The sequence below is a fragment of the Saccostrea echinata genome, unplaced genomic scaffold (genome assembly GCF_033153115.1).
Source record: "Saccostrea echinata isolate AGI-Se365-2 ecotype Australia unplaced genomic scaffold, CSIRO_AGI_Sech_v1 ptg000033l, whole genome shotgun sequence".
In the NCBI taxonomy this organism is placed as follows: domain Eukaryota; kingdom Metazoa; phylum Mollusca; class Bivalvia; order Ostreida; family Ostreidae; genus Saccostrea; species Saccostrea echinata.
The window spans coordinates 11,164,547-11,182,213 of NW_026889782.1; the positions used below are offsets into that span (position 1 = coordinate 11,164,547).

At 32.6% G+C, this 17,667-nt stretch overlaps 1 protein-coding gene across 1 annotated transcript; it reads right to left on the reverse strand.

The window, feature by feature from the left end:
- Positions 1-466: 466 nt before the first annotated feature.
- Positions 467-12,126, reverse strand: LOC133198116 (uncharacterized). The gene is made up of 7 exons (XM_061334261.1): positions 12,095-12,126; positions 11,666-11,857; positions 9,845-10,015; positions 9,493-9,753; positions 3,988-4,241; positions 2,242-2,795; positions 467-592 (listed from the first exon to the last, which is right to left on the reverse strand). Exons 1-7 carry the CDS (start codon positions 12,124-12,126, stop codon positions 467-469), a joined length of 1,590 nt encoding a protein of 529 aa, XP_061190245.1.
- Between the last annotated feature and the right edge of the window lie 5,541 nt (positions 12,127-17,667).

A 17,667-nucleotide genomic window follows, 5' to 3' on the forward strand; every position in this document is an offset into this window, starting at 1 on the left:
ATATGTATTTCTGTTTTTTTTTATTCGGGTGAATGGTGTTGTCATGGTTACTAAAAATAGAAATTTCCGTGAAATACTTTCAAAAAGCTACTACTCCTAGTTTTCATTTGATTTCAATATAACTTGTCACAAAAGTAGACTACATTAAGATACATAATTCTATTTATTGTTGCATGTTGCAATGTTTCAAATCCAAGTGCTACTTTTCTTTTGTTATACAAACAGAATAGTAGAGCTACAGTCTCATCAGAGACTTCTGGTTTCATATACAATATATACGTATTTTAATGCAATAGATTCAATACATTCAGTTAAAAAATATTTGACAACAAATACATTTAAGTGTTTTTTTTTATACATAACTGAAAAATAAAATCTCAAAATGTTCTTTAAGAAAAGCCCACAGAACCAGGGCCCCGCTGGGAACAGAGATTTCTGGCAACAATTCATGCAAGCATTTTGGCCACTATAGGATAATTGTTGATTTTATCCAATACTGGATGATTGCTGTCTTCATCAGTGCTGGATGTCTGTTTGCTTTAGCCATTTCTTGAAAACCGAAGGCTTTAGCCAGTGCTGCATAACTTATATCCTACTGCATAAAGAAGAAGGTATGGTTTGGGCTTTTTTGCTTCCTTACATTTTAATGTTTTTAAAAGTCATGAAAATTGTCTTAAATATGAGTTGAGTATATGAATTTGGTGGCGTCTCCATATGAGGGGAAATTCTCGAGAGGGACGTTAAACAACAATAAACCAAAAAACAAACCGATTTGTGGTAAAAAAATATCTTGGTAAGAAAAAGGTATTCGCTACTCTTTTAGATTAGTATAAAGATATACACGCTATATAAACGCGATTTTTTCTTGTGAAAGAAAATGATGAAATGATTTGAGAAACATGATGTATAATGAAATAATACTTTCGACATTTTTTTTATTTTACAAAATAAGTCGCTTTAATTACAAAACAATTTAGCAAGATCTGCAATCAAGAATTAAGCCTTTTCATGAATATTGATGAAGGTCTTGTGTTGACACTATATAGACTGGGAGGTCCCCGTGAACTCATATACAAAAAGGTACGTTGCATTTTGTCTACGATTATGAATAAAAGGTTAATGTCTGTCATTACAGAGTAGATGGTTAATACTGGTTGTTTTAAAAGTTAAATCTTAAGCATTAGACGCGTTTCATCCATGTCAAACGTTATTTTTATACCAAACGGCTAACCTTTTTTAGACGCCATTTTCGTTAATCAATCTAAAAATAGCGACGGTGTCACGTGATTACTTTCCTGGCAGGAAAATAAATAATTATAATTTGACATCTTCATAACGCATACATTTTCAATTGTCTTATTCATAGTATTTTCGTAACTTTATTTCGTAAACAAAATAAATAAATTTCCACATTATTTTTTAACTGACGCAAGCTATAGCGTGTATGTCTTTAAGCAATCGTGGTGTTGTGATGTGCAAACTTCTCCTCAAGGTCTGAGTTATAGAATTTTAAACAAAAAAGATCATTTATTAAAAATTAAAAAGATTAAATAGGCCATTAAAAGGAATATTGGTTGAAATTATCCTCATAAACAATATAAAAATATTGAGCATTTAGAACTGTGAATACAATATTACTTATTGAGACTGGAAGATTGTTAAACATCCCCAGAAGGAATAGAATTTCTAAATTATGTAATTGCAATGAAATTAATGATGAATTTCATTACTTCATGTTTTCAAATGTAAAAAAAAAATCTCTAGTTATGTATTAACCATGATATTTCAATCAAATGTAAATGTTTCGAAATTTAAAATGAACTTCTGGCTTTAATCGATACAGAATGCCCTTGGCTTTAGACTTTTTTTTTTTAGGAAACTGAAGTCTAAGGGAAACATCTTTATATCATGCTAAGAAGATATATGTCGAAATGTTAGCAATGCATGACTTGTTGACTACATTTCGTTAATGCTACGCAAAATAAATTAAATATAATTACTTTTTTCTTACAAAATATATCTCTTCTACATATAAATGTGAGTGTTAAATATGACAGATCATCGTATCCAATTAGTCATTTTTTCGGTTTTCAAATTATACCCTGCAACTACTAAAACTGTGAAATATATATATATATATATATATATTAATTCTTAACAAGTCATTAAGTTAAAAGTTTTTTTTTTCATTTTTTTTTCAAACTTCGTAACAATTTGTACATCTGTCTGACATTTCCATACTTTTTGTTTTAGGGGTCTACGAAATTTAACCCGGGGAGGACGAATGATGCCAAACTTTTCAATTGTAACACAAACACCTTCCTTTTCGGTCTGGAATGTAATAGGACCAAAATCAATCAAGTCCTTGATCATCCCAGTACCTTTCGCCAAAAACTTCTCCTCGTCCTTTTGTTTCCAGAGGATCCATTTGCAGTTACCATATTCTAAACTCAAATTGGAATTGATATTTTTTATTTTTAGGGTTCCGTAAATTATGTTGGTATACTCTCCTACATATTCTTCGAAATTTTGAACTGAATATTTTTCTTCGAAATTTTGGATTGAATTTTTTTCGTCTGCATATCTCTTCATCTTAGAGCATATGGATTCAGCATTCAAATATGGTGTCACTTCTAATGCAACATCAGAAAGGAAGCTATGCAGTAACAAACTTATAATATGTTTTTTATCATTTCCGTTCATAGCTGTAAAGATTCCGATTTCTTGCTCGGGGAAAAGGGTTATAAAGGAACAATAACCGTATGTTGTGCCGCTATGTTGGAGAATGTCATGTCCTGTCAAATAAATGAATAATTTTTGTTCAAAAATGCAAAGACAAAATGACTTTATAAACAAATACATGTACTTGCAAATTTAGTAAGTTTAGGTAATATCCTGAAAGCAAGAAAAGTCTCATTTAAACTCATAACTTTTATTAATGCATAGGAATTTCTTAATTGGTCATTAAAAATCTTCAGTAAACAACGTTAAATGAAATTTGGAAATATTCGGGCTTATGATAGTGATTTGCAGTTATTTAGGCCCAGACTTGTTTCCGATAACATAAAATACTCATATTTCATATTTTCAATCTTTGGTTCATATCTGTAGGAAAAGAAGGTCTTGCATTGAAATACTTTTTACCTTCTTTAAAACGAGAATGCATTTGAATGACGAATTATGTGAGTACACAAAATGACTTTGAAGAATTTTTACTTTTTTCAGTGTTTGCTTAATCCTGCAGTTTGATGCCAGACTAAAAGTTTTCAAAAAATTTAATTTAGTGGCTAGACCTACATACTTTCAAAAACTCTTCATTAATTTTACATGAATAATATTAATAAAAATAATTATATGAAAATATTCTATTAAACTAAATGAAATGATGAACAATTGTCTTTGCATTGGAATCAAGCTAGTGCGCTACAATGTTTCTTAGATTTCTTTACAGAATCTACTACATTGAAGTAATGCCACCGTTAAGGCTGTACATTGTTTTTTTCTCTTATTTGTAATGTATGTTTACGATATATTTGAGAGCAATGCGACTCTATGAAAATTGAGGTAGAGAAATTTTTTCCCTAAAGCAAGCAAGAAACCATCATATTTTAAAATTGGCTTAATAAGAAAAAAGGACAGCGAAAAACGCTACTCTTTTTAAGCTCTTTCATGCATATGGTATATGTTACACTTTAATATGAATTCAGGATAATATCAAAATAATTCAAAAGTATTTTTGCGCTTCTCAGATGATGTTATTGTTTCTTAACTCTTGTCGGACAGTTTGATCCGGAGCATATATATAGATTTTGAGTTCCCTTCAGATCCTGTTTTGAAGAAGCACAGGAATGATTTTTTTTCTAGGTGGATATAGTTTATTTTAATACATTTACGTTCTCAGGTTTTAAAACAAGATAATTTAATGTATCAATGATTTTAGCTAAGAACATTCCTCTCACAAATTATGCCTTATAACTAATTCTATACCTCTGTATTTTCCTAGTTTCCAGCCTAGACCGTAGCCATTTTCAATTATTGGTACTTCTAGTTCCTTAGATATTTTGTTAACAGTGGAATTTGACAATTTGTTATTATGCTCTTGATGCAGAGCAGCAAAGTTTTTGTCCGACATGAATTTGTTGCCGTCTTTGTCTACATTGCTGAGGTGGAAGTTCATGTATTTCGCCATATCCACAGCGTTTGACATTATTCCGCCCGAACCTGCCCAGGTTTGCCACAATCTGCGTTTGGAAGAAGCATTAAACGTATAAACATCCTTGTTTCTATTTCAGCATAAGTGTGCTTTGAACTAAAGAAACTATAACTGATAAAAGACGCTTCATTTCATAATATCCTCCCACTGACACTCCTTTCAGCAAATTACACATTTTTTAAAATTTTGTTACTCTGCACCAATACTATAAAATTTGTTTTCACTAATTGTGTTCAGAATTATTGCATGACGAAATTCAAATATAAACACCCTAAAATGTTAATGTATTGCATGAATGCATTTTTGTATTACATGTAACTGATATTTATCGGGGTGTTTGAATTCATAACATTTTGCATTGAAATTTTTCTTATTAATTTACATGTTTTGTCATAGGAAAAAAAAAAAATTCATTTTTCAATTTTTCAATGCTCTAGAAGCATTTTTTAAAAATTTATTTATTAATTTCCGCATTTCAACATTCAGATAACAGTATATATATACATATAAACATTGCGGATTTTTGTGAAACATTCACTCATATATTCTTTCTTCTCACTCATTCCATTACAGTATCACCTATACATATATTATATTAAAAAATGTTTATTCCATATATATGTATGTTTACAAATTACAATGTTTACTATCATTATAAGAAAAAATACAAAGTTAAAACTGCAATGTTTCTTTATCAATGTTATATATAGATTATTATTTTTTCAAATAAATAGTACAAAAATAACCATCTCTTTTTGAACTTGATGTCATCCATATTTATTGCAAACAAATATATTTCAAAAGTATAGTATTTACATATATTTTTAACTTCGTTAAATATTAAAAGTTTACAATTTCTAGATTTTTGGTATACATAATGTTTTACAAGCAAGATAATGACATTTAAAGCTGTGTTTTCTTTGCCAGAAATACCTAATATAACAGAAATTGGGTCTAGGTTAATATTTTTTTCCAGTTTTCCAGTCTTTTTTTGTAAAATCCATTCTTCTAAACAATCCCATATTTCCTTCACAGGATGACAGTAATTAAAAAGATGCTTCAAAGTTTCCTGCTCAAGATTACAGACAGAGCACAGTGGGTTATCTTTAATTTTAGATAAAAACAATAATTTACAAGTCTTATACTTGAACCATTTGAGGTTTGAATCTTTAGTTATGTATTTTAAACTTGTAAGAAGATCTTTCCAGTTAAAGTCATTTTGCAAACCTAACTCTCTTGTCCATTTTGTAACACATACAGGTTGGTTATAACGCTTTGATAGAAAGAAGTTTTATAATGATTTACTGCAAGAACCATACGATGCTGTTCGGAAATTATTGAGACATTGTGTATATTCTTCTTTCTAATCAACGTTTTTTCGGTGAAAATTTGCATATACGTTTGACAAACACTAAGAATTAATAAAAGCAAGAAATATTTTTAAATTCTTTTATTTCTTCTTTTCAATGGTATATAAATGTGTCAATGGTGGCGGTACCCGGCGCAGTCACGAAATCAGATAATGAAAATTTGTAACACCAACGTTAAAACTCCCAGTGGATCCATAGTGAGAGCAAAAATAATTCAAATTATGTATATAATTTTTCGATTTAATTGTGACTTCATCTTGTGCAGGTTTGCTAGAATTTCGATCAGAAAAACGGAAATCATTTAAAAAAAAATTAAGCACGGTATAGCAATCGACAAAACGGATTTTGACGTCAAGGCAGAGCAGCGAGCATACCTAAAATTTTGTGTAGCGGTATTGAGAACTCTGGTCCAGACTAAACGACCTGCTAAAACAAGCACAATGCAATACATGTCTAAGGGTTTATTTTTTCATTGGTATATTTTTTCTCACAAATAATTCAACCAGAGTAAAAACAAAAGCTTCGGACGATCATCAATTATTACGGACTAAGTAACGTTGACCCGCGTTGCATAACTCGATACTGCATGATGCTAAGTCAACCTGTGTATGACACTTCGTGTATATTTTACACTGGGGTAGTAACAGCACAAGTTTTATTTTATTTTATTATTATTATTATTATTATTTTGAAGAATTGTTTAAGAATTATAAGAGACAGTTTGAATTTTGGAATGTTATATATAATGACAGAGAAAGTAGATTGAACGATTCCCGATCATTTCACAATGAGAAAATATCGGATGACCAGGCGATAAAATGACTTAGCGATGCTGCTCCAGGTCAATAGACATATGCGTGTTTATAATTTCACCGGAACCTATTTAATTATCCTATAAATTAGAAAATTTGCACAGTTGTTTTATTTGTTCTTTATGAAATGTTGACGAGCTTTCATGAATTTATCTCTGTCCTCTGTGGAGTAAAAGTAATTGTCTCAATAATTTTCGAACAGCCCAAATACTAGTATTTGTTGTTTTACTAAAAAAACATATTCTGATCCAAACTGTAAGAGTTTGTAATATTCAGCAATTGACTTAATGAAAGATTGTATTTGCTGACAAGGTCATTCTATCAAACTATAAAACTTACAAAGTGATGACTTTAAACGAGACTGCTGATGTAGAAATAATTGATCATCAATTATAAAATTAATTTTTGTGTTTTCTATATCCTTAATCATTGCACGATTATATGGTGTCACTGCATACTAAAGTTTAATCCTATTCATTGTTTCGTTGACCGGTATATAATTTTCATTTTTTAAGAGAGTGTTATTAAATTTCAGGAACCCTTTACCCATCTTAAACTCTGAAAATAAAATATGAAGTTCAATAGTTGAGTCATCAGTTCTGTACCCCGAGTTTATATCAACCTTATCTACAAAGGTCATTGTTACATTTGATATCAGAAAGTAGACAAGTCTGGCCTTTTTTACTAGATTGTTTCTAAACCAAGTGTTTCTTCTAGAATTATTATATTTAGTCCTCCAGGGGTTACATAAGTCATGGGTTTCTTTTAACTGAAGCAGGGTCTCTCTTGCTTTGAGGTTATTAATGTTACGATAATTATAGCAATCTAGAGTAAAGTCTAGAATTAAATTAAAATCTCCTCCCATTAAGTCAAATTCATTCTGGAAATTCTCAATTTTATCTCTGATCAGACTATAAAAATCAGGCTGATCTGTATTGGGTCCATATAAATTTACCAATAAAAATTATTTTTTGCTAGGTTAACGTCTAAAATGACCAGATTACCTGTTTCATCCATATATTTATTTGTTACATTATATTCAATGTTATTGTTAAAAAGTATCGCCGTTCCTCTGGCATCTGATTTACCAGGGCTGAAATATACATCAAATCCCCATAAAGATCTAACAAGGCTGATATCATTTTCATTTAAGTGGGTGTGATGGAAAAAAATGTATAGAAATTTGTTTTTTGTTTTAAATAATTGAGAACGTCTCTCCGTTTCTCTATTCCAACAAGCCCTCTACAATTGAGGGACAATACACTTTGACTCATTGATCAATATTTATGTCAATGAACGACTGTACAGTGACAGCACAGAAAAGAAAAGAATATGATAACATAATCTTGAAATATGGTGATACTGATTTGATAGGCAACACTCTCACAACTTACACACATATATATATATACCAAAAGAAACAAACAAAAAGTGTCAAGTAAGTCCCGTTAAGAACTGCTGGACGTAAACAATGTGCTTTCCGGAATACCGATCCCGAGATCTCAAAGCAATGAGCTCGATCGTAGTGCATTGAGTGTTTTGAGTGCGCTTCTTTCATGGAACTTTAAAAATCACCCTCTACGTTTTTTGGTGATATTATCAAAAAAATCAAATGTGTGGCTGCTATTGTTTTCGTCCAGGACAAACTCTTTACTATTAAAGGACCAGGCGGAATGCACCAGTTCGTGATCCTTTATTGTCTGTATGAGTTTGGCGTTTATTTGACTGATGTGATCCATCATAACAAATTCCTCTTTCATTGCCTTGCGATGTTTGGTAATGTCTGTTTTGGCCTCCGTATTGGTCATCCGCACTATGACCGGTCGCGATCCACCATTCCGATTTCCGGGGATTCGGTGCATTGCTATGATATCCGTAGTGTCCACATCAAGATCAACTTTTTGTTTAAGAAATGTGCAAAAGTCCCTTTTAAGATTTTCTTTTGGCTGTTCACGCCAACCCAATGTTGTAAAATTGCATTTTTGAGAATATTATTGGTTAAAGTTTGAAATTGATATTGCATGTTGAGTGTTCATAGACGCTACAGCTAGGTCATTGCTTAGATTTGTGTCACTCTTTTTTTTTCTTTTGCGATTTGCTCTCTTACATCATTTAAGTCTAAATGCAAGGTATCAAATTTTTCTGTGTTGTCAATGTTAGCACGCTTCATTTTTTCATCACCATTCCTGTGTGTGAATTTTTCTATCTCGGCTTTAATTTCATTTTTAATTTCCTTTTTTATTTCATCTTTAATTGTAATCTTGATTTCTTGACAAATTCTGCTCTAACAATATTTTCTTCACAATCTCACCAATATCATCGTTTGTTACCATCCCTTGCTTTATTTCATCAAGACTTTCTTGTAATGAATGTAGGTCATTTTCACTGTCTGGGGCACCGACGAGGTTTTGGTCTGAACTACTTATCCGAGGCTTTTTTGCAGCTTTTTTCAGACACAACGGTGTTTTTACCGAAGTAGATGCCGATTTAATGTTCAACTGAATGATATTTTTTTTTCTTTTTATTGACTTTACCACTAGCTGGCGGTGTAGTTAAGGGACTAGTAACTTTACTGGCCATGCTTGTGTGAACACTAATCGGCTCATGGCGAAGTCATACAAAATATAAGCACACTAGGAATTTCTATATTAAATTGCAAAATAAATCACTGACGACTCACCATGCGTTGTCCACTCCCACCACAAGCTTATGCAAACCAAATACACACTGACATATAACGACATACACTATATTAGTTCACCTCAGAAGTGCTCGTAAAATAATGCGTCCTACGCCATGTCTTGTCACGTGATTCACTCTAGAAGCATTTCAGTAAAGTTACATCTTTCTTGAGGCCCATATATTGACTAAGAAAGTTCCTGTTTGGTACACAGCTATTCATATCTAAACTCTTATAAGACTTTTCAATTTAAATTCAAGCTTAAATTTATTAGTGAAATCTTAAACCTGTAACATTTTTTTTATTACAGATGACTGATGTTATTGAGTAAATCCTATTATTGGCCTTAGTCGTCCATTTAGTTAAGACGTCTTAAGATATGAGAGAGGAAAATGAACAATAATATCAAATATCTACCTGATGAATTCAAATGGAACAGGTACTAATGATGATTTTTCAAAATATCCTTGTGCAGCATTTTCCACAGTTTGCAGTTTTGTTACAACCGTAGAGGATGTCATATCAAGAGGAGCAAAGATCTCTTTCGCCACCAGGTCTTCCCATGGCTGACCATTAGCGAGTTTTTCGGTTAGGTATGTGGCAAATTCGTACATCATGCAGGAATATTTAAAAGATTCTCTGAATTTTTTTATCCCCTGTGTCATGTGTTTAAACAGCCTAATAACACAAAAATATTGTACTGGATTTTTGGCAATTAATGCATTTAAAATGCCACACAGTTTCATTAGATTCCTATTCCCTTTCTTACCTAGGTAAATCTGCTCTAGTTATGGAAGGATCTAATCGTAAAAAGTCATGTTCAGGGTTTCCCATCCTGTGTGCTAGAATGTCCACTAAGTTGGCATTTTGAGTTCGTTCCTTATCAAAGAAGACGAAACCACCCTCCATCATCTCCCTGATATTAGTAGAGAGGTCCAATCTACACAACAATGCCGTCAGTGTAATCATAAACTCTTATTTTATAGTTTCATTTTTTAACATGCACGTTAAAAATGGCGTAAGTCTAACTTTAAAAAACAGTAGTCCTTTTCACAAAAAAAGCTTAAGTTTTTGCGTAAGATTTTAATTTAAGAATCTCTTACGACAAATCTTAAGAGCTTTTCACGAACGCATTCGTAGCAGATTTTACTTACGACAGACTTCATCCCTAGCAACGACTTCAATATGCTTTATAGTCATTAAATAAGTGGATGAAAATAAAAATAAAACTTAGTTTTCAACATTTATCAGCATAACAAACATTATTGACAACAAATATCGAATGCAATCATTTGTGAAGCAAGGGAGTTTAAAATCTGACGTCACAATCACAATCTGACGTAGAAGTAGTCATACGAAAATCTTAAGTGAAACTTACATAGTAAATATTTTGTAGTGTTTTCATTAAATTTTTCGACAATGATTGTGGAAAAAATATGCTTTATTATAGGAAGTTGCTTTAAAAAGTTCAGTGTAACGTGTATTTTGGTTTTTGCGGTTATATTTTTATGATAAAATCGGTTTTACGAGGGTTGTCCCAAAATTCCGTAAACTGAGTCTATATCTATTGCATAAATCAAGGTATCTTAATATATAATTTTGTGGGTGTATAAAGTGTGTTTTTAGCTGATAAATTACGACGTTTTAACATCATTACTTGAAAAACGTACGTTTAATTGGAGTTTTAATGTTACTGTGTCCTACCACCCGGGGCAATCTCCGACGTCAAAAAATATGTAAATGTCACCGGTACGAATTTTTGGGGAAAATGCATTAATTATAAGAATCACATTTTCTACTTTAACATAAAGATTTGTGAAATAAGTATGAAATATAATTGTTATGATGTACTTAACATTAAAATATACGCCAAAAAAGTTTAAATTGCATGCATCTATTAATAATTCATAAAAATCTCCTTATCTCCGAGGGATTTAATTTTGTTCGTCTTTCCGAATGGAGTTTCACTGTGTTGCTTTGACGATGATTTCTTTGTAGATAGTTATTTATGTAATTTGAGAAACTATCATTTTTATCCCACGAAATTTTGACAAGAATTTCCTTTTTTGCGAGATTTTACATTTTATATACCGATTTTCAATAGCAAATTTTGAGATTGAGCCGCCTCTTTACATCAGAAATTGAATTATTTCATTTAAATAGAATAAATATGTGTAATTACGCAATGTTTTACACTGAAAATATTAGTTGTTAGTAGTTTTAGTTATTTTGAAAGTTTCATTAATTTATGACACCGGGTAACTACAAAACGACGCTAGTCTAAAGAATTTTTGTACAACCCTCGTATAATACTTAAGAGAGGGTTGAGACTCTCGTAAAGGTACGACAGATTTTGCACTTAGGGCTTTCTTAAGAATTTTTTGAAAACGATTTTCATCATAAGTTTTCACTTAAGATAAAAATATATCGTAAGATTTTTTTGTGAAAAGGTCCACAGGTTTCAAAGTCATTTACTCTTCTTGTAATCTTTATCGTTTGTTTGTAATCATGCACGTAGATAATTTTTGGATCCATATATTTTACCTTGTATGATTTTACGCTAAATTTAATTATCTGTTAGAATATTTACGGAGGATTTTGCTTTTCCATTAGCTTAAGAAGTAGCGTTGCTGTAAAGGATTTGGAAATTGAACCGAGTAGAAACAGTGTGTGTTCGGTAACTTGAGTGTCCGAGTCTATGGCTGTTTTTCCATAACCTTTTATGAACATAATCTGGGACTTTTTCACAACAGCAATTGTCATACCAGTCATCCAGGGAACACTGTCAAAAACCTTTGAAAAAATGTTTTTTTATGAAATGATATCTGAGAGAGAATGTACTATACAACAAAATTACTATTTATATGAAATAAGCATACGGAATGAATTTGAAATACATGCAGCTAGGTTAAGGAAGTCCATGAAACATACGCCTCAAATATGAGAAAATGAATACAATTTTTTTTTAACAGCATCAGTTTTAATGAATGTGAATTGTGTTGTTTGCACTTGTATATACCGGGTCTTTCCTGAGTTCGGCCAAAGCGACATCGCTTACATCAGCTGTCTGTCACGAGACAGGTTTAAAATTTGAGCACATGACTTATGTACTGCTACAAAGATCGTAAAAGTTCAACGATATACGGGTATCTTTCCGCTATAAAATTTATTATTTTGTTTTGTTTAAGACAAATTTCTTAACATGAAAAGTGCTGGGAGCAATATTATTCTCCTCATGCTTGGGAATTGTGTGAAATTTAGCCATCCTTCTATAAACTCCAGACATAGATGTAATACGCCCTTGAATAATGTTACATTACGGAATAAATATGCAATGCACACCCAGCTCCCAGCACTTTTCAGAATAGTAGTATTAACAGCTTCACTTGCAAAAAAAAATTAGAATTTATAGTGAAGCAGATATCCTTGAACTTTTGATATTTTCGAGGGACTGCACTCCCTGTTCTAGCACGTTACTGTACAAATGTGCTCCCTACAGTAATATATAAAGTCTACACATTATCAATTACAATGTAGTCTGACAATAAAATGTTGATTTATATATTTTAGAATATGTATTTACGTTGGTCCAATTAAGCTTGTATTGTATTCATTTAAATTTTTATTTTTAAAAGCTCCGATAATAGCTTGATCGACGCCTTAAGTACAGAGAAGCGGCATGTCAAACTAAGAAATGACGTCATCTCAGTAAGTAGAGCGATATCAAGCTGGTTTTCATTCTACATACTCAAAGTGCTGACTATTTTGGCAAGATAAGTTGCACATCTATTTATCTTTATAATAATTATGAGAAACGAAAGCATTTCAGTGTGTTTTAAAAAGAACATATAGTATTCATTCATCGAGATTAATTTGAATTGTTTTAACGTGACGTCATAATAGCTTTCCCGATCCTCTGCATAGGCTGACGATAGATATGGGAGTCCTTAACCTAGCTGCGCATTGGTAATCGTCGTTGACCAATTACATGCATTCTTCAAAAAATGTGTCTTTGACGTTCAAAAGGTTTGTCTAGCTGTACATGCAGTTTATGTACAAAATCAATTTTTGCGTAATAAATCTTTTGCGAGATAAAGTAATCAATTTTAAGGCACAATTTAGAACAAGAGGCCCCTTGACCACATCACTCACCTGAGCACATTGGATAGGATAAAGCAGATATCAGTTCAGTTTTGAAAAGTTTGCGGTAAGGAGTATAAATTTACACTACCTAAGGATACTTAAATATATATTTTACTAATCATGGCTTTGCTGTTCTTAAGCATAAGAATTTAAAAGATTTTTTTCCGTATGCATTACTATGTAAAACACTCACTGTGGCCCACCTTAAATTTGAACAAATTTGAATCTACACTATCTAAAGATGCTTCTGTAATGATATGACTAAACATGGTTTTGTTGTTCTTGAGCAGAAGATATTTTCAAGATTCCTATATATTTTCATTCAATAAAACTTTGACCCCCTGTTGCCTCCCCCCCCCCCCCGACCTATGGGTGGTCATAATTAAAACAAAAACTTGATTTTACAATACCTCAGGTTGCTTCTATATGAGAATGACTAATAATGGCTTATTTGTTCTTGAAAAGAAGATTTTTAAAGATATTTCCTATGTAACCTGTGTGATCAGTTTCTTATAAGGATTACATATGTTTTTCTTTTACTCTGTAAATATTGTACGTTATCAATTTTGATGCACTAGATGCGCATTTCGACAAATCATGTCTCTTCAATGATGCTCATGCCGATACGTTGGAAATCCGAAATATACAAATTAAAAAATCTTTGAAGATCTATAAAAAGAGGAGCCAAAGACTGGAGCAAAATATGTCAAAGGATCACAGCTATGCATGAGGGAGATAATCCTTAATTTTGTATCAAATTACTAAATATCAATACAGCAATTTATTCTTATTTTCAAGTTTGTACCGAAGTACTTAGCTACTGGGCTGTAAAGAGCATCGGGGACTAACAACCCATCAGCAGAGGCCTGGACTCAGGGACCACAATGCAAATCTTGTACGGTATCAATTTTGATGCACCAGATGCGCATTTCGACAAATTATGTCTTTTCTATGATGCCCATGCCAAAACACTGGAAATCCGAAATATTCAAATCAAAAATTGTCTGAAAGCTGTCTGAGTTTATAATTGGAACTATTATTAAGACTGTTCTGTCTGAGGGTAAATCACACAGTACTAAAACTTTTCTCTTATCTAGAGACGGGAACTGGGTAAGGGACAGTAGCAACCAGACCCAACATGACACAAAGCAGTCACAGAGCAGTTCCAGCGGTCCCAGAAAGCAGTTCCAAAAAGCTGCCCCAGCAGTCCAAGTGGGCGGGTTACTAATTAAATGGGCGGAGCTTACTCAGATTGAGATTACCAATAAACAATGTAACTATAAAAGGAAATTGCTGATCATTTCTTTCTGAGTATTATCAACAAATATTTACAATTCTTACGTGCCAGTCATTTCTGTAGCTGTTAAGAAAATCACAGTAATTAATGATTGAAGAAAACGTTCACACCTATTTAAACAGGAATATTAAAACACAGTTTTTTTTTTTTTTTTTTTTTTTTTTTTTTTTTTTTTGGTATAATAATTTTTCACCAAAATAAATCAATTTCTTTATTTTCTGTGATTGATATTGGTTTTCATATTTATTTTTCATATAGAATATTAAACTTGAATTGTTTATTTTCTACCTTCTACCGGAATAAGCTTTAAATAGATCTTATAATTATAAAGCAAGGTCGATTCCCATACAATACCCTGAATGCATTTTTCTTAAGAATTGGAGCTTTTAAAAAATTCTTTATTAAAGATTGCCGAGTGTTATATTTCAGTACTTATTATTTTCAATGACTTGCCGATTTAATCACCGTTAGATTCATCGTTTTAAGTGCTTTTTTATATAAATATTCGAGTGTACATCTGTAAATCACGCGAATGGAACCCTCAGATTATGCTCAAAAATAATTAATCCCAAAATAAGTTTAAACGAAATTATTGAAACAAAGATTTTTTGCAGTACATAGATTGAAATTAGTATCATTGTTGACCAGCGTGTTCAGAGATGTGTAACACCGATACCCAAATAACATGCATTGACTTTCTGCTGATTATGCCCAAGGATATTGAAACCTCAGGTGTTGACACCATTTTAAACAACTGTATTGCTGTTTATTAATCGGCCAGGTAATCACAAACACAACAAATAAGAAATAAGTCACAATACCCAATATTTTCAAATGTTTATTTTTTTTCTTAAAAATGCACTCTTTTAACAACTTGTTTCTAAATTAAAAACAAATTCATAAATAAATCTCCCAATAATTGTTCACATCGTTTATGTGACAGTAGAATGGTGGAATGATTTTATTTTATGGTCATTTGATAAATTATTAGGTTTTATTTGATGGCGGTAAAAAGTAGCATGCAGTGCTCTTTTTTAAGCATGGTATTAGCTTTTACAATTAAGAAAAAAACATCCAGTACAGTACTTCCCTCTGAATATCTTACTGAAATGACATGTTTGTTTGTTTGTTTGTTTGTTTTTTTTGTTTTTTTTTTGTTTGTTTGTTTGTTTGTTTTAAATATTGCTAATGCAAACTTTGAGTACAAAATTTGACAGCATTAATTTTAATAATTTATTAAATAGGCCTTGAACACCTGTATCAAAATAATTTAAGGGATAGAAATCATCCCTTGACTTCCCTTTTTAACTACTTTCATTTTTAAAAATTAATTCTAGACTACAATTGTGTAAATTTACAGCCCCTGAAGACATTTTGTAATTACAGGTATAACTAGTGCTATCTCTCCTTATTTAATTTATATAAGAATTACTTGGGGTTTTTTTTATTGTTATGTTTTATCTTAAACACCTCTCTGCAGAAAGAAACAAAACAACAACAGGGAGCTGCAAATTCAGAATACACAAGAGGAGGAGCTACAGTATCATGTCACTCAGAACATTTTTCACGCATGAGTGAACAAAGCAGTCCCAGAAAGCAGTCCCAGGGATTGCTGCGTCTACTTTCTAGAGCAGTCCCACAGCAGTCTCAGAGCAGTCCCATATCGGTCCCAGAGCAGTCCCACAGCGGTCCCAGAGCTGTCCCAGAGCTGTCCCAGAGCAGTCCCGGGGACTGCTTTCTGGGAGTGCTTAGGTGTCAGGTTGGGTCTGGTTGGTACTGTACATGTGTTTCTCCCCTAGGTTCCTATGCATAGATAAGAACCGGGTGTGTCATTCTTTTTTTTCAGATTAATTACACCTAGAACTTAACATCAATTCCCTAGGATACTTGCCACTGTTTCTTATAACTTTTATAGTGTTCTTACCCTTGAATTCTTTATTGCTGATTCAACAGCCAACGTCTTCAGCTAGTTTCTAAATGCCTGACTTCCCAAAAATTGCCTTTTGGCTTATCCATTCCAAAGATTGTCAGGTTATTCCACTATTTGAGTCTTCAATGCGTTTTGCTCAAATACACCTTTACCATTACACCTATCTATTACCATGTAAAAATTTGACCCACCGTTGTGGCCCCGCCCTACCTCCGGGGATCAGGAATTGAATAAACTTGAATCTACACTACTTGGGGATTCTTTTGTATTAATCTTACTAATAATGGCTTAGCTGTTGTTTAGATTTTGTTTGTATGTTGTTTAACGTCCTTCTCGAGAATTTTTCACTCATATGGAGACGCCACCACTTGCCGGTGGAGAGCTGCAAATTTCGTCCTATACTCGGCACTTACGGCCATTGAGCAGTAAGGGATCTTTTTCGTGTCAGCACCTACTGCGACAAGGGACCTCGGTTTATACGGTCTTATCCGAAGGACCGGTCTCCACGTCCCACGGTGGGATTCGAACCCTTGACGTAAGGATCAACTCCTTACTTCGCGATTCTGGAGCAGACGCTCTAACCACTGCGCCACGCTGGCGACCTGTTGTTTAGAAGAATTTTTTTAAAAGATATTTCTTATATATTCCTATGGAAAACTTTGGCCCCCTGTTGTTTCTGAGCCCAACTCTCTGGGGTCTTTATTTAACAAACTTGAATCTACACTACCTGAGGATACTTCTATATTAGAATGACTAATAATGGCTTACCTGTTCTTGAGGAGAAGATATTTAACAATTTTATCTACCGGTATATATTCCTATGGTAAACGTAGACCCCCTGCTGTAGCCCTGCCCTACCCCAGGGTAATAATTGGAACAATCATGAATCTACACTGCATGAGGATACTTCTATAATATTATGATTAATCATGGGTCTGCTGTTTTCAAGCAGAAGATTTTTTAAGACATGTCCTGTATATTTATTTGCAAAACTTTGACCCCCCTTGTGGCCCTGCCCTACCCCCAGGGGGTTTGATATGAACAATCCTGAATCTAGAGTATGTTTTGAATCTTTCACACAAGTTTCATCTTTTCAGCCCAGTGGATTTTAAGAAGATTTTTAAAGGACGCAACCAAATTTTCCAGATTTCTTAATGATCTCCCCTTGAAAGAGGGAGTGGAACTTCCTCTGAACAAACTGTAATTCCCTTCATCAAAGGAT

Coding starts and splice junctions, on each gene's coding strand:
- LOC133198116 (XM_061334261.1), bottom strand. CDS start 12,126: ATGTCGCTTTGGCCGAACTCAGGAAAGACCCG. Junction 10,016..11,665: donor ATGGAAAAGCAAAATCCTCC/GTAAATATTCTA, acceptor ATTGTTGTGTAG/ATTGGACCTCTCTACTAATA. Junction 593..2,241: donor GTAGACCCCTAAAACAAAAA/GTATGGAAATGT, acceptor TTTATGCAGTAG/GATATAAGTTATGCAGCACT.